Source organism: Esox lucius, chromosome 5 (assembly GCF_011004845.1).
Source record: "Esox lucius isolate fEsoLuc1 chromosome 5, fEsoLuc1.pri, whole genome shotgun sequence".
NCBI classification, from domain to species: Eukaryota; Metazoa; Chordata; class Actinopteri; order Esociformes; family Esocidae; genus Esox; species Esox lucius.
The window spans coordinates 15,673,130-15,700,734 of NC_047573.1; the positions used below are offsets into that span (position 1 = coordinate 15,673,130).

A 27,605-nucleotide genomic window follows, 5' to 3' on the forward strand; every position below is an offset into this window, starting at 1 on the left:
CGATGGCGCCATGACTATTAAATAGCATAAAATTACTATTAACTATTATATAGCAAATTTTGGTACGTCCTTTAATACAAGATTTTTATACGGCTGTTCTGACAAACCTTAGGTGAATACAGAAATATTTTTGTGCATATTTTTTCATGTTTCTTTTGGATATATTGTAAACGTCCACTTACGTCACAGATACTATTCAAGGGAAATAATACATTTAGTTATTGTACACTGTACAGTACTGCTATCCATTCTGGTTTGGATAATTCCGATCAATCAATCAAATGTATTTATAAAGCCCTTCTAACATCAGCAGTTGTCATAAAGAGTTTTTACAAAACACCCAGTCTAAAACCCCAAGGAGCACAGTGGCTAGGAAAAACTAAGTTTTACTGCATACGTAAAACTGAAAATTATTTTGTGGAAATAGATGAGGGGCTACCTTGATGTCACGGATTGGGAGCAGGAATAGAGACGCGAAAAAAGCTCAAATAAAGAGTTACACTGATAAGCCATAACATTATGACCACCTGCCTAATATTGTGTAGGTCCTCCTTTTGCCACCAAAACACCCCTGACACATCCAGGCATGGACTCCACTAGACCTCTGAGACCTCTGTATATACACCGATCAGCCATAACAATATGACCACTGACAGATGAAGTGACTAACATCTAATCTCGTTATCATGGCACCTGTCAGTGGGTGGGGTATATTAGGTAGCAAATGAACATTCTGTCCTCAAAGTTGATGTGTTAGAAGCAGGAAAAATTGTCAAGCATAAGAATCTGAGTGACTTTGACAAGGGCCAAATTGTGATGTTCGATGACTGGGTCAGAGCATTTCCAAAACTGCAGCCCTTGTGTGGTGTTCCTGGTCTGCAGTGGTCAGTACCTACCAAAAGCGGTGAACCGGCAACTGGGTCATGGGCAGCCAAGTCTCAATGGCCCGTGTGGACCGATCCAACAGACGAGCTACTCTCCACTGCTGAATGGGCATGTGAGCATCAGAACTGGGCCACGGAGCAATGGGCCACTTTTACATCATGTGGATGGCCGGGCGCATGTGCGTCGCTTTTCTGGTGAACACATGGCACCAGGATGCACTGTGATGCTTCCAGAAGCATCACACAAGCATCACACAAGCCAATGCTTCATCAAACAAGCATCACACAAGCTGATGCTTCATCACACATGAAGCATCACACAAGCCGATGGAGGCAGTGTGATGCTTTGGGCAATGTTCTGCTGGGTCCTGCCATTCATGGGGATGTTACTTTGACACGTACCACTCTACCTAAGCATTGTTGCAGACCATGTGCACCCTTTCATGGCAACGGTATTCCCTGATAGCATTGGCCTCTTTCAGCAGGATAATGTGCCCTGCCACAAAACAAAAATGGTTCAGGAATGGTTTGAGGAACTCAACAACGAGTTCAAGGTGTTGACTTGGCCTCCAAATTCCCCAGATCTCAATCCAATCGACCATCTGTGGGATGTACTGGACAAACAAGTCCGATCCATGGAGGCCCCCCCTCGCAACTTTACAGGACTTAAGGGATCTGCTGTTAACATGTTGGTGCCAGATACCACAGCACACATTCAGAGGTCTAGTGGAGTCTATGCCTCAACGGGTCAAGGCTGTTAAGGCGGAAAAAGGGTGACCTACACAATATTAGGCAGGTGGTCATAATTATATGGCTGATTGGTCTATATTGTCTTCATTTGCAGTGTTCTGGAGATTCAGGGCAAATGAAAACCACGAACAAAACCTACATGCATCATTTTACAAGTTGCAAAGCTCACAGTATCATGCTGCAGGTTTGTAGATGTTGCAGAATTTGTTTGGTATAATTAAAAACTTTATCTCCAACGCTGTAATCCATTTTGTGCAACTAAAGACAATATTTTCCTAAGCATGTGCAACCTTCCTTGTTTCTCTTGTGTGAAGTGCACACAGTTGGATGTAAGTTAGCTCAGTTAACTCTAAGGAAAAAAGGTATGTAGTTAGCTACCAGTGAATGCCTAACAATCCTTAATTTCAAACTATATTACACCTTTATGTTACCCATATGTCTGACTTCAAATACTGTTTACTGGAATAAACAGAAGAGGACCATGCTCAGAAAAATAAGTATCAAAATGGATTAAAACATTGGATTATGAAGTTTTTAACCTTCATCTCAAAAAGGTTACACAAGCATTGTAAACCATTTGGGTTATTGAAATTTGAATGATTTGGGATTATTGAAAAGTACTTAAAAAAAAACATTATTGGTTCGCCCTTATCATACAGTTAACCGGCTTGACAACTTGGTGTGGTAGTTACATTTTATTAGGATGAATGCAATAACTGTAAATCAGTCTAGATATGTGTCTGTTTAATTCAGGGGTGTCCAAACAGTTCCACAGAGGGCCAAGTGTCTGCAGGTTTTCGCTCTCACCTTGTACTTGATTGACTAATTAGGTTACTAATTGGTTAGTTTCTACCCTCACCAGGTTGTTTAGGTGTGAACCGGGAATTAATTTATGGGAAAAACCAAAAACCTGCAGACACTCGGCCCTCCGTGGAATTGTTTTGACATCCCTGGTTTAATCTATCTGTAAATGCACTGGCTTGGTCTCTCCCCACTTTCAGGCTGTGTATTTCTTTTTCTTTTTTTACTTGATATGTCAAGTAATATATTATATATCTATAAGTTATAGATATCACTGTATGGATTTATGATTGCATTTTGAGATTTCTTACACCATGGCTAAACCTGCCCACTCTCACCCAAAAATGAATTTTGTCTTTCCCTACTACACTTTTTTATTTGAGGGACAGCTTCATGCAAAATATGCAGGAAATGTGTCCAGAAATAGAGAGCTTACTGTTGCTTGAATATTGAACTTTGATACAAATATTTGATTACTGTTTTATGCCTGAAATGCATACTATTGTTTTTGAGCACGGTCTTTTTTAGAATGTTGAATCTGAGTCATATAAAATCAGATTTCTACTCTGATGATTAATCCATTAATGCTTAATCGTTTTTTAAAAATAATATTTTACTCGTTTTTCAGACGTAATTTTACAGGCCAGGCGTGTCCGCATAGCATCTCCCGATTCCAGACACTCCCCTAAAGTCTGAAACGCCCACTCCCCAATCGATCGCTCTTTGCTCTTTTGAGCGTCCTGTGTAAAGAGCTGTTTTGTTTTTCCTGTCTGGCTGTGTGGCACAGTCGGAATGGAATGGTAGCTAGCTAGCGTTTTGTGAATATTCTGTTAACATATGAGACGACTGTAATTATCTGATCGGAATAATGAATTTACTACCAACGAATGCTCATGGGAACGGACTCCTGTACGCGGGATTCAATCAGGATCATGGTGAGAAATTGTTTCTGCATCGAATTGGTTGACAGTTCTGTCGTCGCTCCCAGCAGCGCTTAACACGTCTTGAGGCCGGGAGCTACCGTGTAGTCATGACGTTACTCTACCTGCTTTAGCGGGTATATCTTGTTATTTAGTTCTCCTTATATGTTTATCCATTACTAACGTAGGCAACTGGCTACGTAGTTGTGGAATAACTACTGAATTGTCGTTTGTCAACTCGATGATAGTATAACTGTTATCTTTAAAAAATATATATTAAGAATTGCAGTTAATAAATACACTAGGCCCTATAATTCAGAAACGAAACAGTGCTGTACAGTAGCTAATAGCTAACTAGCGGTATGTAGCTAGCTAGTTAGCTAGCTAACTCTCCAACTAGTGGAAAGCGGACAGCTGTTCCGCTAGCTCATTCGTAGACGACGCGACAGTAGGCTACGCGGGTGTGTTTTGTTAAGAATCCGGTCTTAAAGTGAACTTGAGCGGGTAAGGTTTGGAAACGTATCTTCCATATCAGCGTTAAATAAAAATAGCATCATGAGCTAACTTTTTAAACATGTTTTTAGCTACGGAAGACCAACGAGACCTTTGTTAATGAGCTATTTAGCATGCTCTGATCACCTGTGCTCTGGGGTGGTGTATTTTCTTGGCTGGTGGCTCACAGCTGCATGGGTCTGTGCAAAAACTACTACAACTAATTGTAGCTATGTTTTTTGTTTGTCATTGTAGCATTTTCTCACTGACATTGAATACAACTTACGAAACATTAGATATGCATTGAAGTATTTTTTCACAAATTATGATTATTTAAGCGATGATGCACGACCAGGGGCATTTTGATATTGGGGGACACATTGTCATTAGGAGGAGGGGGGCGCAGTTTACCTGCTTCTAGCATTGGAGGGAGGACAGCGACGCTGTGTTTATGGCCAATACATAACGGCTTGGGCTATGAACACTGAGTGGTTGGATACAGCAATTCGACTTGATATATTATTTAACAGTAATGCACGAATAGGTGTGGTATATGGACAAACTAAGCCACGTTGTTAAGTACGATGCATCTTGGAGTGTCTGGACACAGCGTCCAGAGATGCCTTATTGTTGTGATAAACAGTCGGTTCACAGTACCAGTCAAAAGTTTGGGCACACCTACTCATTCACAGGATATTTCTTTATTTTTACTATTTTCCACATTGTAGAATAATAGTGGCATTAAAAGATGGTGAAATACATTACAATTATCACATAACACATCGAATCATGTAGTAACCAAAACGGATCCAAATACAGATCATATTGTAGATTCTTCAAAGTAGTGACCATTTTCCTTGATGACAGCTTTGCACACTTTGCAATGAATGTAGGTAAGTGGTAAAAATATGGGAATAGTTGGTTTTTAATGCTTGCTAGGGGTTCACCCGAGTTAATGTCATGGCAAACACTGAATACACATCTGCTACTAACGATAATGTTGTGGCTATAGTCTGCCTTAGTACCTGAGTTTAGATGGCGTAGATGTTTATATATCCATTAACTAAATGAGCAAAAACCTATTGTACATGAATTGTCTTAGGGTACATTATTCCTTTTAGGAATAATGCATTTAATGGTGGGATGAAGGAAGGATATAACAAACATTCCAGATGCTGCACTGCAATCATACATTTTCCTCTAGGGGACGTAGGCCGTGAAAAGAAATCTCTGCGACATCATCACCCAAGTAAACCTGACAGTGCAAATTTGGTGGTCTTGCTCATGTAATCTATCATGTAGGCTAGCCTAAGACAACGAAAATGTCCAGGCTGGGAAAATCCTCTATATGTTTTTTTAATTTAACTTAGTCAATTTCAGTATATTATTTTCTTTTAAAACTCCAAACAATAATTAATAATTTATTTTAATTTTTGATTAAGATTATTCCATAGCGCTTTAGGCAGTCATGTTGCAAATATAAGCTCGGGCTGTTCTGTCTGATGGTGGTCCAAGTGTAGCTTTTCTTCACTGAGCAGTGAGTGATTTATTGGGTCTTCCTCTAAACAAAGCAATGACTGATAGGACATTTAAAAAGCAGTGTTTTAAAAGTTTAAAACACTGCTTACTGTGTGCATTTCTTCACACAAAGTGTCATCAGCTAATTGGAGCAGTAGGACAAGCTCCATATCTGTTTGGAAAGAGGATCAGATAGGATGGTCACTGGAACAGTGTCTTTCCTTAGTTGACCTCCCTAATAATCATGGACTTTTGTAGCCCAAAAACAGTGGTTCAGTCAAGTTTTATCATTCACTGAGTTTATTTTGACCGTGAGTTGTTCCAACCATTGGTATTTTCTGTTCCCCTTCCAGGATGTTTTGCTTGTGGAATGGAGAATGGGTTTAGAGTGTACAACACAGACCCACTCAAAGAGAAAGAAAAACAAGGTAACTATGTGAAAATATTGTACAGCAAATTCCTTTTGGATAATCCTGATTCATTATGTGCATTTACCCCCTGATTTACAATTAATCAAATGTTCTGGGGTTACCATTCTGTTGACATCAACAGATTAGTAGCACTACTTGGAGTAAATCAAGGCCATTTTGCTGCACACAGGGATACAGCAGTGTGACAGTGGGAGCCGAGGTACTTCCTTCCTGCTCCTGTTATGTATGAGCTGGATGTGGCTGGGTTGGTGCTCTGGGCGGATGAGGAGGGCGTCATGAGGAAGTTAATCATTCTGCCTCCGCGCCCTGCACGTGACTCCTCATATGACCTGGTCCAAAAGTCACTATAGGAAGCAGCTTACAGTATTTAAATGAATAGTCTATAGGCCAGGAATGGCCTAACCTGGCCCTGCAGGGTCCCAGCCCAGCATTATTTACCACACTTGTCTCATAAATGTTCCATCTTTGACCTATGAATGCAGGTGCTCTGATATGGAGTAGTAGCACGACTACAGTGATTTGTCTTACAGAGATGCAAGCTGGAATGGATTGTTTGAATGTGCAGATAGAATGAGTGTCTACCATTTGCTCTGCTGGTTTTGATGAAAACACCTACAACTTTGAGATATTAGAACACATTAAGTCCTCTGATCAGGGACAGATCTCTAATTTTTCCAGTAACATTTTGAAGTATTGGAATAATAGTTTGGATCTTTCTAGTATATTTTTATTTTTTAAGGCATCACCCTAATCCTTATTGGCTAAGATTACACACAACCTGCTAGATTGACAGTTTCATGGCCAATGAGGTGGTTATATATGTCTTCCAGAGTTCATGGAGGGCGGGGTCGGGCATGTTGAGATGCTGTTCAGGTGTAACTACCTAGCGCTAGTTGGAGGAGGGAAGAAGCCCAAATACCCACCCAACAAAGGTATGGTTACTGTGTGTGGTGCTTGTTAAACGTGCCTGTAAAAATCTAGCCAGTTCAGATAACACACACATTTGAAATGTTTTCTTGTCCCCTCTACGGTATAATTTTCCATGGTAGTTTCAGTATTAAGTTATTTCCTGCCAGTTGAGACTGACTTTGGGATTGTTCTACTTGTTGTTAATCTCGGATTGTTAAGTGATGATCTGGGACGACCTGAAGAAGAAGACTGTAATTGAAATCGAGTTCTCCACGGAAGTCAAAGCAGTGAAGCTTAGAAGGGACAGGTAGGAACACACTCCTGTGTCGAGTGCCTACACAGCCACACATTAATAGTCACCTTTAGTGAACATTACAGGGGAAGTTCGAAAGTAGTATGCAGGCGTTAACTGTATTCTGACCGATGTTTCCCGTTTCCATTTGTACACGTGGGCGTGTCCTTTCGTCGGTCTTTCCAATGTCACCAGGATCGTGGTGGTACTGGACTCGATGATCAAAGTGTTCACGTTCACACACAACCCTCATCAGCTGCATGTGTTTGAAACATGCTACAACCCCAAAGGTGAGTCAGCAGGGGAAGTGCCTTCCGCTGTCTTCTGTAGCTCCGGGTCTTAACCACATTGGTACATAACTGAAAACAACGTGTAGTCATGAAACCTCTCTCCCTCACGCCTTCCTCTCCCCGTGCAATCATCTGCCCCCCCCCCCCCCCCCCCCTCCCCGTCTCTGTCCAGGTCTATGTGTGCTGTGTCCCAACAGTAACAACTCTCTGCTGGCGTTCCCGGGGACCCACTCTGGGCATGTGCAGATTGTGGACCTGGCCAATACAGAGAAGCCTCCAGTGGACATCCCGGCTCACGAAGGGGCGTTGTGCTGCATTGCTCTCAACCTGCAGGGGACCAGGATTGCCACTGCCTCTGAAAAAGTACCTCCACGCCTTTAATTGAGACCCGTTGAACCCTACTCCTGGGCGTAGACAGGGGAATGTAGCATTGGTTGTCCTCGTCGCTTGTCACCCAGCACTGCGTCTCTGATTCTCTCTAGGGGACCCTGATCAGAATATTTGACACCATGGCAGGTCACCTGATTCAGGAGTTGAGGCGAGGCTCACAAGCTGCTAACATCTACTGGTGAGGCGCTGCCGACCCATATCTCTTCCTAACCGCATGTTACAAATTACTGGATGTTTACGTGTAATCGAGTAGATTACTCTTTTGGATTAGTGCTGATCACAAATTTCCCGTCATCAGCATCAACTTCAACCAGGACGCGTCCCTGATCTGTGTGTCTAGTGACCATGGTACTGTACACATATTTGCTGCAGAGGACCCAAAGAGGAACAAGCAATCCAGGTCTGTATGAGACAAAACATTGATCCTACAGTACTGCAACACTGATCCTATAGTACTGCCTTGGTGCAAATTAGTCATGGATTAGAGACAGTTGTGGCATATGGAGAAAAGGGCATATGGAGAAAAAAACTATTCTGATAAATATTACAGTTTCAATATGATATTAGATACTCAAAACAATTGAAATGATCCATCACGTATTGACTGAATTACAAACAATTGTATAATCAGACAGAATTTCAGTGGATTCCTGTAATAATGAATGAATCATTTTAAAGTGACCACATTTGTCTTAGAACTAGTGAACAGAAAATCCCATTGCAAAAAACATAGTTTTTTGCGATTCCAAAAGCTTCCCAGAATCATGCTGTTTTTTCTTCTTTCCTCAGCCTAGCTTCAGCCAGTTTCCTCCCAAAGTACTTCAGCTCCAAATGGAGCTTCTCCAAGTTCCAGGTTCCATCAAACTCTCCATGTGTGTGTGCCTTTGGAACAGAACCCAACTCTGTCATAGGTGAGCGATGCATGCCTGTGACTCACTCTCTCTCACACACACACACACACACACAACCCTTGTGAGCAGAAATCCATGTTCCCTGTCCCTAAACATTAACCTAACCTGCAATGCCTAAATCTGAAAGTAATCCCAATTCAAACCTTAGCCCAACGCAGTCATAAGTTGTACATTCTCCAACCACTTCCTGAACCCTGCCCATTTCCTATAAAGTTCTTGAAATGTCTGTGTTGACACTTTTTTTATTGTTGATTTGGCAACTTTTTATTGTCAATCCCATTGACTTTAAACTCCCAGAAAAGTTTTTTTCATTTGTGAATACTTTTCTGACACGCCAGAAAAATCTAGTTTTGAACAGTTGCTGATGTGACATCTTCTCCACAGCCATTTGTGCTGACGGCAGCTACTACAAATTCCTGTTCAACCAGAAGGGGGAGTGTTCCCGTGACGTCTACGCCCAGTTCCTTGAGATGACCGACGAGAAGATCTAACCATACAACCTCCTACTGACAGCAGTCATTGGGGTGCTTGAGGGGAGGGTGTCTCTCATCACCCAATGCTGATGGACTCTTAATGTAGGAGCATCAGGAAAGGAGAAAGAGACATGGTCTCAAACGACACAACATGCAAGGAGGAATGGATGGATGAACCAAGGGAGATGGGGACTGACATCTGGCACAAACTACTTGGAGGCCATCCTTAGAAACTAGAAAAAGACAGACGGATGAGAACATACTCTAACTGATGTCACCTAGGTCTCTATGTCCTGCTCTTCTGAGTATGAAAGATGGGGGGAAAACTATTTTTGAAAGGACAAAAGTGTTGCTTTTTAAAGATGTCTTCCGTGGAATTTATGACGATTGTTCGATTTATTCTCGTTATTTTTTAAATAACAGGTAAATACATGGGAGAAACTTTTTGTCAATTAACTAACCACCGTTCCTATATATAGGGAGTGCCTCTGAGGTGAATGGAGAGTTGAGTGTGTCTGTACTGTATACTCACATCTGTATATACAAATTACATGGGTGGGATTTTACATGGTTAGACCATTGAGTTAGCTAGATAACTTGGATAAACACATTGACAATAAATACTTCATCTAGTTGAAGAATTGGGTCACCCTTTAAAGTTCCTATTTACTATATATATATGAATTTGATGCCGCAAGCTTTAAGGGTATTTACAGTGGTTATCCGGTTTACCTTAGTGATTTCACTTGGTGAAACCTTCAGCCAGTAGAGTTAGGTTTAGCTTCTACTTAATTACTGTATAAACACAATGAAGACACAAGACCGGACACATGTAACTTACTGCGTAGTCTGTACAGAATAGAAGTATTAGTATCTGGTGTCGGTGAATGTGTTATGGTTTTGCTTCTGCCGCCCTTTTCATGTTGTTGCTGTGTATGAATGTTTGTATGTGCAATATTCTTTACAGTATGAGTCTTGAGAATTGAGGGGTAATTCATAAGGCTAATTCACTGAGTGAGCCAGCTGAGTTTGTTAAGCAACCAGAAATAACTATTCTATAAGCTAAATTCTGATTTAGAAAAAAACCTGTTTGTTGAATTGATTAAACCATTTCAAGTTTATTTTTCCTACAAAAAACAGTAATATCAAAATGTTGAGGTAAATTAGCTGTATGCCTAACTCCTTGATTCTGCTTTGCAGTTTACCTCTATGGAGACCCCAAAACACTGATGTAGTATTTTAATTTAGCTCAAAACTGAATATTAAGATTTAAATCAGTAACTTTCTCTAATGTCATTCTGAACAACATCTTAGAGATACAGAAGAGGTTCTGGGCTATTCAGTCTATAGTGCGGAGGTTTAATATTTTTCAGTGATTACGTTTAAAAACAGTGTTCTGGGATTTGTGAAGACAGCATTTATGGTTAACGCTGCTTATGGAGAATTACGTCACGTTCATTATGAAATCTGTAACGCTCCAATGACACAGATCGAAACCTGAATTCTTTCAAATAAACAAGAGCATCATACCTTCCCTGTCACTGTAAACTGATGCACTATTCTGCATTGCTCAAAGTGTGTAGAATATACATCGTCCACCTGTTTACTTACCATGTCTCAAACACATTTTCTAATGTATGGATGTGTTACATGACACATTCTAAAATAATTAAACAAATCCACCTCCCTGTGACTGAATACACACCTGTTATTTTGTGGTGTGGTAAAGCCGTCTGTAGTTAGCTTGTGAGGAACATCGTTGTTCACTATGGTCTGAATTGGCAAACTTCTGCTTAAGTTATCTGATCTAAAATGTATGATAAAAAATGTCAGCTTTACACGGAGCATGATTTTACAGCATCCACTTCATAGTCATGTGAATGACCCTACAATGCAGTACTTCAATATATTATTCTGTACCTTTCTGTGTATTTGTAATTTGTCCGGTTAAATATTAACACAGCATTGCTACTTCATTCCTCTTTGAGTTTGTTTCCTGAATGCATTTCATTCATTGCTTTCCAGCTCTGATTGTACAGGTGCCGGTGGAATTCATTAAACACACCCTCCACCATGTATGTGAAACACCACGCCGATCACACTCTGATTTACTACCATAGGCTACATAGGGACACGGTACAAATGTTCCTGTTTGTGACTAATTCAAAAGTGATTGTACAAAAACTGCATTGAAATTTGTCAATAAATTGTAATGTCAGTCTGTACATTTGTACATGATCTGGAGTAGTGTATATCTTGACTTTATAGTAGCGTTTTATCTGATTTAGTATCATATGCATTGGCAAGGTTTCTTTAGAAGAAAACATGCTTGGTATAAAAACAATTCCCAAGTCCCCCTAGACAGTTTAAAATTCCTTTTGTGTTTTCCGGGAAAGTGGGGCTAGTTTTCAGGCAGTTCAAGTGTTTTTGTTTCATTATCCATTACCTCAGGGCTCAAAGTGGGGAACTTGTCTGTTGCTACATCCAAATGAACTTTTAATACCTACACAAACTCAGTGGGTTAGTTCATTAGGCACATTCATCTAGTACCACATCGGACCTCCCCTTTGCCTCAAAACTGCTAAGAGGTCCGAGGCATGGATTGTACAACATTCAAATTTTGCTCAGCTGGTATCAAGGGAACTAATGTGTGCCAGGAAAACATTTTCCTCACCATTACACCTGCACCCCCAGCATGTACCATCAACACCAGGCAGGATTGGTAAATGGACTAATGCTTCTTATGCCAAATCCTTGACTGCCAACAACATGAAGCAACAGGAATACCAAATTCACTCATCATCGGTGTCTCTTCCAAAGTTAATTCAAACAGTAACTGTATGCCTCAATGCTTGTCAGCCCACTTTAAATAGCAAACAATGTGACTCGCTGTCCGAGTGATCAGATTGGTAGTGTACCTAATAAACTGGCCTGAGTGTGGAGTACCTACTGTGTTAGTTGTTCCCAGGACCACATGGTCCCCTGTCAACCGTAGTGCACTATGGACAGTAGGGAGCAGTGTCTAAAAGCAGTCATGTTTCAAAGAGGAAGTGTTCTGCCCGCCTGTCACACATCTGGTCTGACTAACTTCCTGGAACACCACCTAAACTCATTGGAATGCACCGTCAATTTAAAGCAATCAACACAACTGTGCTCCCTACTTCCCTGGAACTACACTAGTACTCCACCAGGCAGAGATGTCTTCTATCTGCTGTGTGGCTGCCTCAGGACACAGCTATTGTATTGATATGAGCCAGTTTCTTACAGCAGTAAAGTATTATTTTTTGTTGAAGATTCATTTACACTAATAAAAAAAAGTTTGACTGTCACTGAACAATAGAAACCATTGGGAGCTTATACAGAGCTCTCAGCAACAACAGCAAATTAAGATCCTACACGAGTATTTCCACTCCAGTGTTATGATACTGTGCCTCCCCAACATGGTGTCGTTTCCATGACGCCTCACTGAAGGATTGTGGATGTCACTGAGGAATACTGGCTGCTGAAACTATTATTCCCTTCTTCAAAGGATCTCAGGTTTAGAACAATGTTCTTTGACTAGGCCTACTTGACAATACGCCAAACATTGCATGTCTGTTTCTCTCTGGGAATAAGTCTTTTAATTAGAGCGACTCAGAAACACAAAAGAGACAACAGTGTGACACAGGACAGAGGTTTTAAATTAATTTATAAAAAAGAAGCATTTTACCCACTGAAGCGGAACAAACATCAATCACTTGTTTTCCCTCGTGGAAACAGAATACAATCTGAAAAGGCTTCAGGGAGCCTGAACAGAATAAAATAATCAAGCAAGGAGACTGCCAATTTAAACACAAAGGTAACAAACAGCCATTGAAGACAAGGAAAACAAAGCAGGGAAATACAAATCAAAATTAGGAAGAGGGTAAGTGCAGCACTGGTCAGAATCATACAGTATAGCATAGATTCAGCCTTATTTTCTTCAGTTCCATATTCACTTATCGGCTCATGTACATTTTCTCTAAATTCGGTAACATGCAAGCATTGATGAAGAAGCCTACGGTCAAATACGCATGGAAATATACTTTCTGATAGGATATTTGTTAAAATATGAAAAATCTGTAGATGTACAGTGAAAAAGAAACATCTTGGGTTTGACAGAAAAACAAAACAATCCACTCCATAGATAGTGTTTTCTTGAAGGAAAAGGAGACTACATTCATTTCACTGAACAAAGAGTCCACATAGGAAAGAAAAGCGGATCCCACAATATCAGTTGGTGTTAAATGTTTTTAACCCCGCTTCTTTTAGCTTTTAGTACAAGTTATTACTAATGACTGTGCCTTGGGAAACAGGAGGTAAAACTCACAGATCCTAAGATACGTGTACAACAAAATACGGCATATCTACTCACTCGCGACTGCATTAGGTAGGTTGACATGAAGGCTAGCTGCCAAAGATATAGGGAATGGTTCCACACATACACTTCCCTTTACGGAATAACTACGTTTAACTGTTGTTTCAGTCATCTATTCCCAAATGTTAAGCGCTTATCTATCGTGCCACAGGGATGATGCCATTGGCTACATCCCTCCCTTGGGGGTAATTGTCCTGGGTAGAAACAGAGCTAGTCTCTTTTGCATGGCTGACTGCCCTGGGTGGGCAGATATTGCTTTAGGACCAAGTGAATGGTCCAGAACTAACCAACCCTGCCCACCAGGAGGTCTGAGCAATACAAAACAAACATGCCCGCTGAAAGAGACACTTTCCAGTCAGCAGTGGAAGGCTTGGTGATTCTGGTGGTCAGTCTAGAGGTCCGTTTTGATCTCAATTACATTTTTATATATTTTTATTTATTTATTTTAAACTTCTACATGAAGGCTTACTGTGCTTCTCTTAAGGTTTCGTTTTTGTATGAGTCTCCAAAACAGGGACATCCCCTAGCAACTTGTCATTTTCCTTTTTTGTGGTTGTTGCTTTTTGTCTTGGTCTCTTTTCAAACCCATGGGGTGGGCGGTGGTCGGTCTACTGGTAACACATTTTGTAGTCCGGAGGTGGATCCATTTCTTCTCCTTTTGGCACCTTGGAGTAGATCATCAACGTGGTTCTAAGTGGTGGTCCGGTTGGTTGTGAAAACAGATCAAGGAGGGGGGGGGGGGGGGGTAGTAGGGCTTATTGAGCAGAGGAGTCAGCCTGTTCACTGACCCCATTCTCCCCATCTCCATGTGCGTGTGACCTGTTTGCTATGCTCTCCCCCCCCTCCTCTGTTTTCACTCTCTTGGGTTCGGGGTGGTCCGCCAACTCTCCGTTCTGCCTCTTGGTGGGCAGTGATGCAGAGGCTGAGGCGTGGGCTGCCAACAGGTGGAGGGGGTTCACCACTGCTGGGGGGTAGGGGGGGGGGGTGATTAATGAGCACTACTCAATCGGGTTGAACATGTCTGGATTAACACATTATCAGAGGGTAAATTGGCAGAAATCAACACAATGTACACACACAGTATACATCATTTGAGACACGAATCAAAGGCTGGAGGCAGGATCGTATGCAACTCGCACAATTTAAGGACATTAAAAACCCTTCAACCATATTACAAGACTATACAAGTTTAACCTGCCATGGTAACATTTACTGCAACTGAATTTACAGAAGCATACGGTTAATTTTAAGTAGAGTGATTTACGACAGCAGTTGAACTTCCTTTCTCAAGACTATCTTGAAACTATTTTGCGGTTCTCATTCTATTCAGCAAAAAATTCAATGAAAACATTCTAAAATGGAATTCTATTACGCCAATCGATAGGTGATAATGCCATTATGTCGCCCAGCCCTGACACCCAATGAAAAAGCCAGCCAAGTTACATCCTTTAATCATGAAAGCTTCATGGGGGTCTTACCGGTGTTAGCAGCAGTAGTGATGGGGACCAGGTGAGTGCCGTTCTGTGTGATGGTCTTGATAGGGAGCCGGTGCTGGCCCAGCGGGGCTTGCTGAACGATGGTAACAGTTGTTAGAGGTGTGGCCTGGGACGTCTGGATGATGCGACTGGCTCCGCCTATAGAGGAGGTAGTGATGGCAGGGACCGGCTCCACTTTGACTGGGCAAGAGAAACCAACAAACCATTAGTTTCTCATTCATAGGCGAGTGGTGTAAAAGCAAAAGAAAACCGTGAGTCTATACACCCAACTGGTTCACCTCACCTTTGACCCCATTGTGTTCGCCACCGTTCTCCTGCGGTTCTGTCTTCACCGTAACGACAGAGTTCTGAGTGGCAGCGACGGTAGCCATGGTGACCATCGGAATCTGTTGGAGCACGTGCACAGTCTGCATAACGGAGGCCGAGCTTACAGCTGTTGTCATGACAGGTGTCGCCATAGTGTAGGTCACAGGCTTCATGGTCGTTTGGGGCAACTGTCGTTGGACGGCGATCAGAACCGGCTGGTTGTTCAGAGGAGAGCCTAGTAGAGACAAGGTGTTAGAGGTCAGACAGGAAACAATGTTTCATCACCCACAAAAGCAACAACTCCGGACATAACTCACCAGGAGCACTCTGAGCGAACTGGGCCTCCTGGATGACAGCTAGTTTAGGCTGTAGGGCAGTGGCAGCAGTGGGAGCCAAGGCCCGGGTTGGCTCTGGGTCCATGGGGACGGGAGAACCCTCCCTGGAGAGACTCTCTGGGGTCTGCACACCACTGGAGTGAGCAGACAGCCCCCCTGTGTGGCTGGGAGAGGCTGGGGCACTTCTGGAGTAAACGGAACAGGCAGACAAAATGGTGGAAAAGGGTGCATGCAAATATGAAAACATTTTGAGCTCAGTATCCCAGAGAGGAAAATGACTTCATTTGCAGTCCCCATCTGATCCATTTCACAATGCAGTTTACTGTATGAGAGCAGAGGTATTTTACCTGGATGACAGGGGGCCTAGTGGTGTCCTGAAACAGGGTACACCCCTAGGCCTGCGTTTCCTGAATGCCTGCTCGCACAACTTGCCCTCTGAGTATGGGTCGATCCTCCAGAACGATCCCTTACCTGGCTCCTCCTGAGACCGGGCTACTTTGATAAAGTAGCGGTTCAGTGACAAGTTATGACGGATTGAGTTCTAGAATACAGGAAAGCGAGAGCATTCATTACAGTAAGGTTATCGCTGCATAGAGAGGTCAATGGAATGCAGACTCTAGGGAGAAGGAACACAAGGAAACAGTTAGCATTTATTTGTTGTAACAGGCCTGCAATTTGGATACTCAATTCCAGATTCCAGATATATTAGTTAGTTTTCTCAGCAAACCATTTAGAAATGTAATGTATTCTATGGATTGCTGACCAGGCCATTAATAGGTTGACAGTCATACCAGCACCATAACCCAATTTACCTCAACATAGTGTGAAATAACAGGATAAATGTAGTCCTATTATGCTATAAGCTACTATGCAATAAGGAGGTTCACTATCTTTCCTACAAAGGTTTCTACATTTCCATTGTTTGAGTTCCATTAAGATTTTTACTGCATGTATTATGGACTGAGATTGTAATACAAGAGACATGTTACAACTAGTTAACTGTAGAACATCATATAGAGAAACAAGAGACAAAAAAAGGTGTAAGCAAAGTAGATCAGTTGAAAAAGAGTTGTGATGGACACTGACAGGTTAACGTAACTTTTTTTTATACACCGAAAGGTTTGTAATTACTGGCACACTTGACATAATTAATTATATAAACACTGAGGAATGTATTTTATGCAAATGTGAAATCTCTATCTTTCTACACATGGCCATAATCAGGAATTGGACAAAATAATAGTAGATATAAGGGATATTGCAGGATAAGTATAGCACAAGGATCCAACTTTAAGGTTGGAGAACACACTTAAAGACATTAAGTATTCCTCCATACTGAATCTTCCCAGACTAGTGCTCCACTGGGGGTCAAATACGTTTTCTCCTGACCATGGCACTGCTGGGGTTTAATAAACGGCACAGGCACTTGGATTCAAACTTTTCCAATAATCAGGGGGCATTGTGGAGCTCTTTTGGCCAATTGCCTCAAAGAGTTCCTGTTACTGTTCTGTTACTAACCCAGTTGAAGTTAGATGACCCAGACTAGGTCCTCAGTAATAAGGCTTCCACACACACACACAATATGATATTGTTTAAAGGGCTTTGTTTCTCATTGCTTGCTCTTGGTCTGGGAGCAATGATATGAACCTGGAGGGGAAAAAATTATAAATCACAGTATCCTATCAATATAACATAATATGTAATCAGTAGAATCACAATATCTATTGTATCGCCACTTACGTGTGGTTATGTATTATAAGGTTTACGTCAAGTCACAGACCCACATAACTCACCATTCACAAAGGCCAACACCACATCTGTTCATCTTGAAAAGACTAACAACTGGGAGAGAAATAAATGACCATGCCTGGTTTCCTCAATGTAACAACGCTAAGCCTGCCAGAGCACAAATCTGGACAGAGGCTATATGGAGTGTGCGCTCACGAGCCAATCAGAGGATTGTAAACTGCAGCAGGCATCTAACGTTATCCTCTCACAGAGCTAACTGCCAGGACTGCCTATGGTCCCGAATCGATGATTAGCCTACTCCTGCTAAAAATGAGCACATACTGGGTCTCTGTTGGGTTTCTATACAACATAGAATGGTATCTTGTGGTAAAATACAGCTGTTGCCAAAACAGTCCCTTTTGTATTAGTGTGTAGGTCCTACAGTACAGGATTACCATGTGCAGTGAGAACTAAGCAAATGTATGTTGCTGTTGGATTGCACATTTGTATTGTCATTCACAACATTCATATTGGCAACGGGCATTTAGGACATTTTAAATTGGCTGCAGTAGAGAATGCATATCCATCTGTGGAAAAAGCAGATTCCCTTTATACTGTCAATATGTATTGTCACAAACCTGAAAATGTTTAGCCGGGCTTCATTTGCTAATGTAAGAATAGTTTATAGTGATGCTCATCTTGTAGAGCATGTTTGTAGCTAGAAATGATGTAGCATACACAGAAAACTGATATCAAAGGAGTTATTTGTGGAAGGACGGGGATCCTGAAAACAGTTATTGGAAAAAAGCCTTGGTAAAGCATTCAGCTATTGGTCATGTGCAGTTGCAATCTTTGTTCGCCTTCCCTTAGTCTCCTCAATTCCTCTGTTTATCCTGATTCTGCCTCGCTGAGCCTGCCCTCTTCCTTCTCCACATCCCCTTTCCTCCAGGTCCGCTCTGCACTCTTGCACTTTGGCTATGTTAATTATCGACTCTTCTTCCACTCTATACACTGCTCCGGTCACTCTAAAAGAAACTCTTCACCACCTTCTTCAGCTTGTCTCAATTCTCCACCTTCTGGACTGATGCCTGACCACGGAGAACATCCCTTTTGACTTCAATATGACCAGAGGCTATTTTTTTGGTCTTTCCTTATTAAAACACTTAAGCATGCTCTCAAACAAAGTCAGGTCAGTCAAACAAAGATGCCCCCCCCCCCCCCGTCACTAGGGCTCTTCATCCTGGCCAAGCAGACTCTTCTTCATTCTCATCCTAGTTCTGCAGCCTTCAACACTGTGACCCTCCTCACAAACTTCTCAGGCCCAGGCATCCCATGCTCTGCACACTTAGACCAAAATGGTTTTCCCCCAAAAATGAGAAAATGCACAAGTGTGCATAAGCACAGAAATTGTGCTCATTGTCACAGTATGGTATATTTGCAGAGTGCAGGTCAGGGGTGTTACTTAACATGGGGCTTCCTGAATATATAGTTACGCCCACTGAATATAAAGTTATGCTCACTGATGTTTGCCATTGCCCTTTTCTCTAATGCACCTATGGATGAGTTAAAGAGCTGCGCGATCAGCTACTATGTTATGTAATTATATAAAATGTGCACAAATCCATGGCATTAGATGCTTGAGTTGACTACAGCAACACGGATGAGTGAAGCAGAGCTATTTTTCCTCAGGCAATTAGAAGCTGTGCAACATCGAAGCCTACACCGCTGGCTTGGGCTCATTGTTATGTCAGGTGATTTGAAAATAGCCCATGTAACCCCTGTTAGCAGGCATCTCTTCTGTTAAATGTTGCACATAAAACCTGGACTGGGAATGAGATTAGAGGACAACTCTGGCAGGCTCAACAGACAATTGTGTTCTTGTACACGTCGCCACCCGCAAAAGTGGCTGGAAAAGTTGATAAATTGACCTAACATTAGTTAAATTGAACAGCATTTGGCGGGTGTTTGTTTTAATTCCTGGTCCCTTCCCATTTTACAAAAAACCCTGAAACCGTAGCTTTACGGAATATCGGAAATACGTCCACAGCTACCACTGAACTAATGCATATCCTTTCCCTGTTCTCTTACCTCTAGCCTTGACCTGATAGCTACTTCATTAAATAAGGTGTACTTACTATTACTGGGTTGTTTGGTTTGTTCACATAACCACTTGCAGATAAACACACAAAGTTGCTTAGAACAAGACAAATGACTGAAATACAAATTGACATTGTTACAGGTCAGATGCTTATTCTCAAAGTGACAGGGCCTAAAATTAACAACTGGCAAATTCAGGTGAATTTTGGTATTTGAGGGTATAATTTTTGTTTCACCAACCTATGCTGGCAAGTGGTCACAGCTCTAAAATGCTAGCATTTTATTAACTTTTTTATAAGTCAAGTATGATCATTTAGACTGTGACATTTAGACACTGTGATAGCACACGCAAACCGCTATAGCTGTTTTCAAAGTATTTTTTACCTTTGACTTTATAACTGGACTAGGAATCTGATATAAATGTATTAGACTACTGACAGTGATGGCAGCAGGCTCTGGATGGTAGCCTACCCAGGATAAAATGACTGAGGGGGCTTTTTCTTTTTATAAATGAGGGGGCATATCTAATTCATATAACATTTGCAGTGTTTATGGGGAAACAAAACTGGTGGGGCACTGCTACTGGTCTATCCAAGAAAAGTACTCAAGTTTCGTAGCACTTTTCCCCCCCAGACTATTAACATTACCCAACATATTGCTAGTCATTTGTTTACTATTAGAAATGTTAACTTCGTCAAATCACTTCCCATAAAATAAATAATGTGAGCAATTAGATTAATGATGCTTTCATTTGCTTTGAACAACTCACCATCTGTAGCTTAACTGCTTAAGAACATAACCCTCTGTATGACATTCTGTTTTGAAAACCTCACCTTATGTAACCTACCAGTAGAAAAGTTGCGACTAGTCATGGGAGTGAATTGGTGCTTAAAGTGTTTTGAGTGAGATATGGGTTTCTGAATGTCCTCCATCTTCAGTCTCTGAGTGAGCTGTTAGAAAACTCCTCGGACTGTGACGTCACAGTCCGAAACATTTTTAATATTCCCACCCTCCACCCCCTCCCAACAGAGCATACCTAATGTCTCCACCGTCTATAGGCTCCACCCACCAGGTACAGCAGTAACTATAGGCTCCACCCACCAGGTACAGCAGTAACTTCTCTTGATATCCTCCATGTTGTTACTGATTCAGAAGCACCATGTCGAAGCACCACTTAAACTGTGCTGTTGTTGGCTGTAAAGAGGAGCACAAAACACTCCATCGCGTCCCAGCCGCAGAGGACAGAACAGCGGCATGGCTTGAATTCATTTTTGAAGGCAATGTCCCTGCTACAGTTGTCAAAAAATTGTCGGTATGTGCTAACCACTTTGAGACGGGCGGTTTCTCCAACTTCGGTCAGTACAAGCCAGGATTAGCCAAGAAACTTTTGCTAAAAGAGTTTGCAATTCCAACTTTGTGTGGAATACCTGCAGATGAGGGACATGTAAGTAGTTCTATACATGTCTTTATTTTGCAATTCTACACAAACTAACCAAGAAGTGTTTTGGCAAACTAACATTTTAGCTAGCAAATTACGTTAGACCGTTACTACTACGCTCTCCCCGCTACCATGGTAACAGTTAGAGTGGGTGTCGGCAAAGGAGCAGCAGCTAATGAATATGCAATGAGCAGCAGAAAACTTTGAAAGGGACTGAAACAGAGGGTAATAGAGGGTGGTAAGAATCTTTTCCTACAAGCCCTTTCCAGCAAACAACTTCAGAAACATGTTTTATGGAACTTATAGACCTATTTTAACTTGTTGAAAAGCAGTCAAAATATGGGCGCTTTAAGGGAATGACCAACCACCAAATAACTTCTCTGCGTAAAAATCAACGGTAGACTGCTACAGAGTAGGTGTGTTAAATTGAAACACAAACATGTGCTAACGAGTCTTTGGTCCAACCTGACATGGTTTCACTGGCCCAACATGTTTTGACTGACCCCAGGCACTCGTTAATGACGGACACTTTGATCCTTCCCGGTCTGAGTCACGTCAGATCTGCGCCAAGCTGGAAGGTTTACCCATTTCACTACATTAAAAATGTGGATGCCTTCAATGGCCCCATACTGCTCTCAGTCCCCATACTGGGAAATATACAGTGGGGAGAACAAGTATTTGATAACCTGGGAAATCTGCAGTGTTTCCTACTTACAAAGCATGTAGAGGTCTGTAATTTTTATCATAGGTACACTTCAACTGTGAGAGACGGAATCTAAAACAAAACTCCAGAAAATCACATTGTATTACTTTTTACTAATTAATTTGCATTGTATTGCATGACATAAGTATTTGATCACCTACCAACCAGTAAGAATTCCGTCTCTCACAGACATGTTAGTTTTTCTTTAAGAAGCCCTCCTGTTCTCCACTCATTTCCTGTATTAACTGCAGCAGCTTGGTGAGAAGGCAACAACTGTTGGTGCAATTATTAGAAAATGGAAGAAGTTCAAGATGACGGTCAGTCTCCCTCGGTCTGGGGCTCCATGCAAGATCTCACCTCGTGGGGCATCAATGATTATGAGGAAGGTGAGGGATCAGCCCAGAACTACACGGCAGGACCTGGTCAATGACCTGAAGAGAGCTGGGACCACAGTCTCAAAGAAAACCATTAGTAACACACTACGCAGTCATGAATTAAAATCCTGCAGCGCAGGCAAGGTCCCCCTTCTCAAGCCAGCAAATGTCCAGGCCCGTCTGAAGTTTGCCAATGACCATCTGGATCATCCAGAGGAGGAATGGGAGAAGGTCATGTGGTCTGATGAGACAAAAATAGAGCTTTTTGGTCTAAACTCCACTCGCCGTGTTTGGAGGAAGAAGGATGAGTACAACCCCAAGAACACCATCCCAACCGTGAAGCATGGAGGTGGAAACATCATTCTTTGGGGATGCTTATCTGCAAAGAGAACTACACCGTATTGAGAGGAGGATGGATGGGGCCATGTATCGCGAGATCTTGACCAACAACCTCCTTCCCTCAGTAAGAGCATTGAAGATGGGTCGTGGCTGGGTCTTCCAGCATGACAACGACCCGAAACACACAGCCAGGGCAACTAAGGAGTGGCTCCATAAGAAGCATCTCAAGGTCCTGCAGTGGCCCAGCCAGTCTCCAGACCTGAACCCAATAGAAAATCTTTGGAGGGAGCTGAAAGTCCTATGGAGGATCTGGAGAAGGTCTGTATGGAGGAGTGGACCAAAATCCCTGCTGCAGTGTGCGCAAACCTGGTCAACAACTACAGGAAACGTATGATTTCTGTAATTGCTAACAAAGGTTTCTGTACTAAATATTAAGTTCTGCTTTTCTGATGCATCAAATACTTATGTCGTGCAATAAAATGCAAATTAATTACTTAAAAATCATACAATGTGATTTTATGGATTTTTTTTTTATAGATTCAGTCTCTCATAGTTGAAGTGTACCTATGATAAAAAATTAAAGACTTCTACATGCTTTGTATATGGGAAAACCTGCAAAATCAGCAGTGTATCAAATACTTGTTCTCCCCACTGTATAGGGGAGTAAAAACACTTGCTGTAATGCAACAGTATGTGACAGCTACCACAGTTTAAAAACCAATCTGCAGGTAGAAATGAAACCCCAGAAATATTTTTGTGCACTGCATTATGCACAACCTTTTATCAGAGTCCGTTTGACAGCAACACTAGTAGTTGCTACAAGTCTACATGTTCATATGCCGATTTTAAAATATTCTACAGACATTTTGAATACTTGCTTGAAATTCTGTGGCTGATTTAAAAGGAAATCTTCCCCATATTTGTATGGTTTATTTTTGGCATCGTTATCAAGAGTGCCAGTAATTCGTTTCGACGTCAGTGTGTCTTTCATCTTAAGGAAAATGTGTCAAAGCAGCATAGAATTCATGGTGGATTCACTGACCTGCCAGCCTTTGTCTGCAGTTCTGTAGTAGGGGTAGTTCTTGGTGATGTGAGTGTAAATCCCATTCAAAGTCAGTTGCTTGTCAGGTGCCATGGTGATTGCCTGGACTATAAGTTGAGCGTAGGAATACGGTGGCTTTGAGTCATCCTGTGGACAGTACGAATGTTACAGATACATGATATTACATCACTGAGTTGTTTGTTTCGTTGTTTGATGTGATTATCTGGGTCAAGTTTACTAGCTGGAAACAGTTACCTTGGTAACCAAACAAACAGCCTTGCTAGCTTGGCTAACCAAACCATCATCCAAGCTTGCCATTATGAAATTCAACAATGGCAATGATTCAGATGTGACTTTCTTTCTAAAGCTGCTCAAATAAAGAACAGCCATTTCATTCTACAGTGAGGATTACCTGCATGTTACAGAGAAATAATGCATGTTCTAGAATGCCCTTCAAGACAATCAGAAAAGAGTATTTATTAATACCATTGTCAAAGGTGGAGTAACTGCCCATTATATCCAGATTTTATTGAAGTATATAAATGGGAATGCCAATTAGTTAGCGCATACTAAGTATAGGTCAACAACATTGACTGGGTATGACGCAAAATAATGACATTTTTAAAAGAACATCTTTACAAGGTTTTAGATGAGTTCACCAGCGTTCCCCACAAAACCACAACACCTCACCAGTAATGATCTGTAAGAGCTAGAAATGTCTCCTTTGGCCTCCATTAAACTGATTTGACTCATCTTCATATTAATGTGAAATAAAAAACCAAGGACATCCAGACTACAGAGATGAACCGCAGAGTGGCTGGTGTCTTACCTTGGGACTGTCTCCCCCCGAACCATCTCGGTCATCTGTCTGAGAGTTCTCATTGATGAGATCGGCAGTTAACACGCGGCCCATCCTATAGCCCGACAGCCCCGCCCCTCTGGGACTTGACGGACAGGAGTTTGGACAGGAGTTGGCAGCACTGTGGTAGACAATTCTTTATTTATTAAAAGGCAGAGTCTGTTTTGGTGATGAACATGAAAATCATTATGGTAGAAAAGATCTCAGCTCTATCAGGCATATAAAAAGATAGAACCTGTGCAGGCAGTCATGAAACAAAGGATTTCAAATGTTAGTCTGCAGTAGTGGATGACCAATACAGATATCTAGAAGTTATTTTATATTATATGGTTTAAGGAGAGAAAAACCTGCTTAGTGCTGGTTTTCCCAGCTAGTCATGTTGAGTGCTCTTCTTTGCTGGCAATGCGTGAAGAGACAACAGCTGTTCAGAGTCAACTCTAGAGCTTGTATTTTCAATGTACATGGACTGTTGATGTGGCCAACAGAGACTGACAGACTATTTCTGTTCAGCCTGATAATGAATTGCACCCACCTGGTGACCAAGGTCTAAGTCAGTCCCTGATTAGACAGGAGGACAAAAAAGAAAATCAGCAGTGGAACAGACTTTAAGATCTAGATCTGAATAACCCAGCTACCAGCAAGGCAAAGTCATTCCATGGAGGGCCTAGCGCCCATTATTTTGTCGCCCTTAAGACAACCGGGTGAAAGTAGTTCCCTACTAATTGGCGACCATTGTCCCTGAAATCAAATACAACGAAGAGGCAAAACCGGCAGACACTCAGCAAACTGCAGATTGTTTCTGGGAATGCTTCATGGCTCAAACTGTGTTTAGTCCAAACCTGATGGTGCCCGTTGGTGAGGGCAGGGGGCTCACAAGATGGGCAATGTTGTCTGGAATGTTGATGGTAAGCGGCGCTATCTGTGGCTGGACGGGCTTGACCGGCGACTCCGACACGTTCCTACGCTCCTTCTTATCGCTGGATAGGGCTGTGAACGTGATCTTGATGTTGGTGCTGGGAAACCGGAAACAACACCTGGAGAAGGAAAGTCAGAAAGAACATTAGGACGTGACAAGTACAGGCCTTCCAGACCTACCAATACCTCAATCATTTTAAAAATGTCCCTTTCATTATGCATACTGACTGCAACACACCAGCAGTGTTGCTATGGCTCTCTTAGTCAGAACAAGCAGAGAAACTGTAATAGGGTCTAGACCAAAGTGAGCCAGAGGAGTTAGCCTATTAACAGGGTTTATATATGGTAGGCCATCATGAAGCTTACATAACAGAAATTATTATTACATGGGGTATATTTGCATCGGTGGGATATATTTGGACCATGTCATCTGTTATGTTACCAGACTGGCTTGTTGTGACATGATATTTCTGACCTAAGTAATACAGTCGGAGTGGTCTGCAAATCTAATAATCAGAACCAGTTCTAACTCCCTATTTATATTTCCTACTTAGAAAATGTAACATTTGGTTCCTGGCTCCCTTTAGAAAGACAGTGGATAGTGCTTGCTATAGAGGCAGAATATGCAATAAGCCTGTTTTTTCTCACATGCTGTGCAAACATTGCAACACACCGACTAAAACCTAGTTGATATTGAGCCAAAGCGTGGTCCATTGCAAAAAAACTGCCAACTAGCTGCATATGTCCTGGTAAATATGACAGTATTTCTAACCATACATAAACATCAAGCTCATGAGAAATGACTACCAGATTGTGTTTAGCATACTGAAATCATTCTAGTTTAACAGTATCGAGCAGTGGAGCGATTCATGTTAACGGGATGTGGTAGCAACAACATTGAGACACAAATAGCCGATGCTTTCGGAATGACAATTCTGGAAATGTACTTGTTTATCCAGTACAACCGTGGTCCAACTTTTACCTCAATAGAATGTCAGCTAACATGGTAAGTCAATCAAGGTGTATGGACCAATCACATTAAGAGATGTAGGGGCCTTATAGGCGGAATTCTCTTGAGCCAAAGTAGTGGTTATATTCTGGAAAATATCTTGGGGGAGCACCCGAAGTACCGCTGTTGTAACGGACAAAAATAAGTAGGGATATGCGTTGACTAAATGTTATTGCAAGAAAATCCCGCAAACATTGTTCGCTGCTCAACTCGACCCCGTCAAACGAAAACTAGTATACCCCGCTAGTTTTTAGCGTTAACTCCTCTAAAGTTAGCTTTACTAGCTACATAGAGGCTCGCTAGGTGTGGATATGTAACAATCCACGCCAAATTGCAAAACATTCTCGAACATTACAGATAGAAATTCCATTAATAGAGCCAACACACGACATTATTACAATTACAAATAACCGAAACTCGTAGCGTAGTTCTATCAGAACGTCTGATTGAACGCGCCCCGGGTGTTGCTTGTCATAACACGTGCAGCGGCCGGGGAACAAAACAATAACAAAGCGGAGGTCATAATATTATCACCTTTACGTTAGCGGTTCTACACTGACATACAATCCAAAATAATTCCTCATCTTGCATGACAAACAATCTAAAATAATAACCAATCTTACATTCGTGGGAGCTGCAGAGGTGGGGCACCTCGTCTCTGGAACACCCCATCCACAAACACCCCGTTTTTTCCGAGGCATCGGAGGTAGAACTCCCCGCTACCGGTGCCGTCTTCACCAGCGGTGAAAATTTCGAGATGCCGGCGAGAGATAAAACTAGAGTGGCCCATGCTGACGTCCACCGAGCCTTGCGATGAGTTCCGTCCGATGGTCGCCGACCTCTTCTTCATCAGGTATTCGAATTCTCGGCCCTCAAGCCGGGCGACTGCCGACCCCGCCGCCATCTTCTTGGGGGTTCTAATTTTGAGACTGTGTGATGAGCAATAGGCGCGAATTAGGGATTACCGACCTCAAATTTGGCAGGGTTAAGAAATTTGTAGATTTCGTAAAAGGGGAATCCAATTTTAAACCGAGGACAATTTGGCTAGGAACGTGCCAGACCGGGGACAGCGGCTCCAACACACCGCCGCGACAGAGAGAAAGAGAAGGGACAACAGCCAACCAAAGGAGGCCAAATGGGCGGAAAGCAGGTGATTGATATGTCAATAAGCCAATTGCTTCAAAGAATGTGTTGGTGTTCACCAATGAACACATTCGTTTTACATGACCCGGTACTTAGAGTGGGCGGAGTATACTAATTGTAGTAAATTCCATTGGTCGTTGTATTAAATCTCCACCCACCTGGATCACCGAGTTTGAGATTTTATAAAGTAAGGTTGGTTGCAATGTAGGCTGACACGCAGAACGACGAGGTTTTCTCAAACGAATTTCCTCACTTCATCCAACCTCCATCGTCTTTGGCCTCCTTCTGAAACAGTTCGACTGCAGACATGTGTAATAATGCAGTTTAACTTTAGCTTATAGACGAATTTTGGTTTCTTTACATT

General features: G+C 42.0%; 2 protein-coding genes across 5 annotated transcripts; one reads left to right on the forward strand and one right to left on the reverse strand.

Annotated features, from left to right (window-relative positions):
• Positions 1 to 3,169: 3,169 nt before the first annotated feature.
• On the forward strand, positions 3,170 to 11,286 carry wdr45b (WD repeat domain 45B). Of its 3 annotated transcripts, none has more exons than XM_010891875.4 (11): positions 3,170 to 3,370; positions 5,719 to 5,793; positions 5,966 to 5,995; positions 6,627 to 6,728; positions 6,925 to 7,012; positions 7,193 to 7,287; positions 7,460 to 7,650; positions 7,770 to 7,855; positions 7,976 to 8,077; positions 8,467 to 8,588; positions 8,973 to 11,286. In XM_010891875.4, the coding sequence occupies exons 1-11, from the start codon at positions 3,304 to 3,306 to the stop codon at positions 9,077 to 9,079; spliced, it is 1,065 nt and encodes a 354-aa protein (XP_010890177.1). In that variant the 5' UTR covers positions 3,170 to 3,303; the 3' UTR covers positions 9,080 to 11,286. The 3 variants fall into 3 exon arrangements, with proteins under 3 accessions (XP_010890177.1, XP_010890178.1, XP_010890179.1); XM_010891877.4 differs by lacking the exon at positions 3,170 to 3,370 and adding an exon at positions 3,774 to 3,859; XM_010891876.4 differs by lacking the exon at positions 5,966 to 5,995.
• Positions 11,287 to 12,731: 1,445 nt separating this feature from the next.
• Positions 12,732 to 27,212, reverse strand: LOC105023019 (forkhead box K2). Of its 2 annotated transcripts, none has more exons than XM_020046820.3 (9): positions 26,722 to 27,212; positions 25,014 to 25,208; positions 24,145 to 24,295; positions 23,316 to 23,462; positions 15,942 to 16,135; positions 15,577 to 15,779; positions 15,237 to 15,494; positions 14,936 to 15,133; positions 12,732 to 14,418 (listed from the first exon to the last, which is right to left on the reverse strand). In XM_020046820.3, exons 1-9 carry the CDS (start codon positions 27,000 to 27,002, stop codon positions 14,213 to 14,215), a joined length of 1,833 nt encoding a protein of 610 aa, XP_019902379.1. In that variant the 5' UTR covers positions 27,003 to 27,212; the 3' UTR covers positions 12,732 to 14,212. The 2 variants fall into 2 exon arrangements, with proteins under 2 accessions (XP_019902379.1, XP_010890176.1); XM_010891874.5 differs by having other exon boundaries at positions 12,732 to 14,421.
• Between the last annotated feature and the right edge of the window lie 393 nt (positions 27,213 to 27,605).

Coding starts and splice junctions, on each gene's coding strand:
- wdr45b (XM_010891875.4), top strand. CDS start 3,304: ATGAATTTACTACCAACGAATGCTCATGGGAACGGACTCCTGTACGCG. Junction 7,288..7,459: donor AACATGCTACAACCCCAAAG/GTGAGTCAGCAG, acceptor GTCTCTGTCCAG/GTCTATGTGTGCTGTGTCCC. Junction 7,856..7,975: donor CAAGCTGCTAACATCTACTG/GTGAGGCGCTGC, acceptor TCCCGTCATCAG/CATCAACTTCAACCAGGACG.
- LOC105023019 (XM_010891874.5), bottom strand. CDS start 27,002: ATGGCGGCGGGGTCGGCAGTCGCCCGGCTTGAGGGCCGAGAATTCGAA. Junction 24,296..25,013: donor TCACCAACGGGCACCATCAG/GTTTGGACTAAA, acceptor TGTCTACCACAG/TGCTGCCAACTCCTGTCCAA. Junction 23,463..24,144: donor CGGGGGGAGACAGTCCCAAG/GTAAGACACCAG, acceptor TACTGTCCACAG/GATGACTCAAAGCCACCGTA.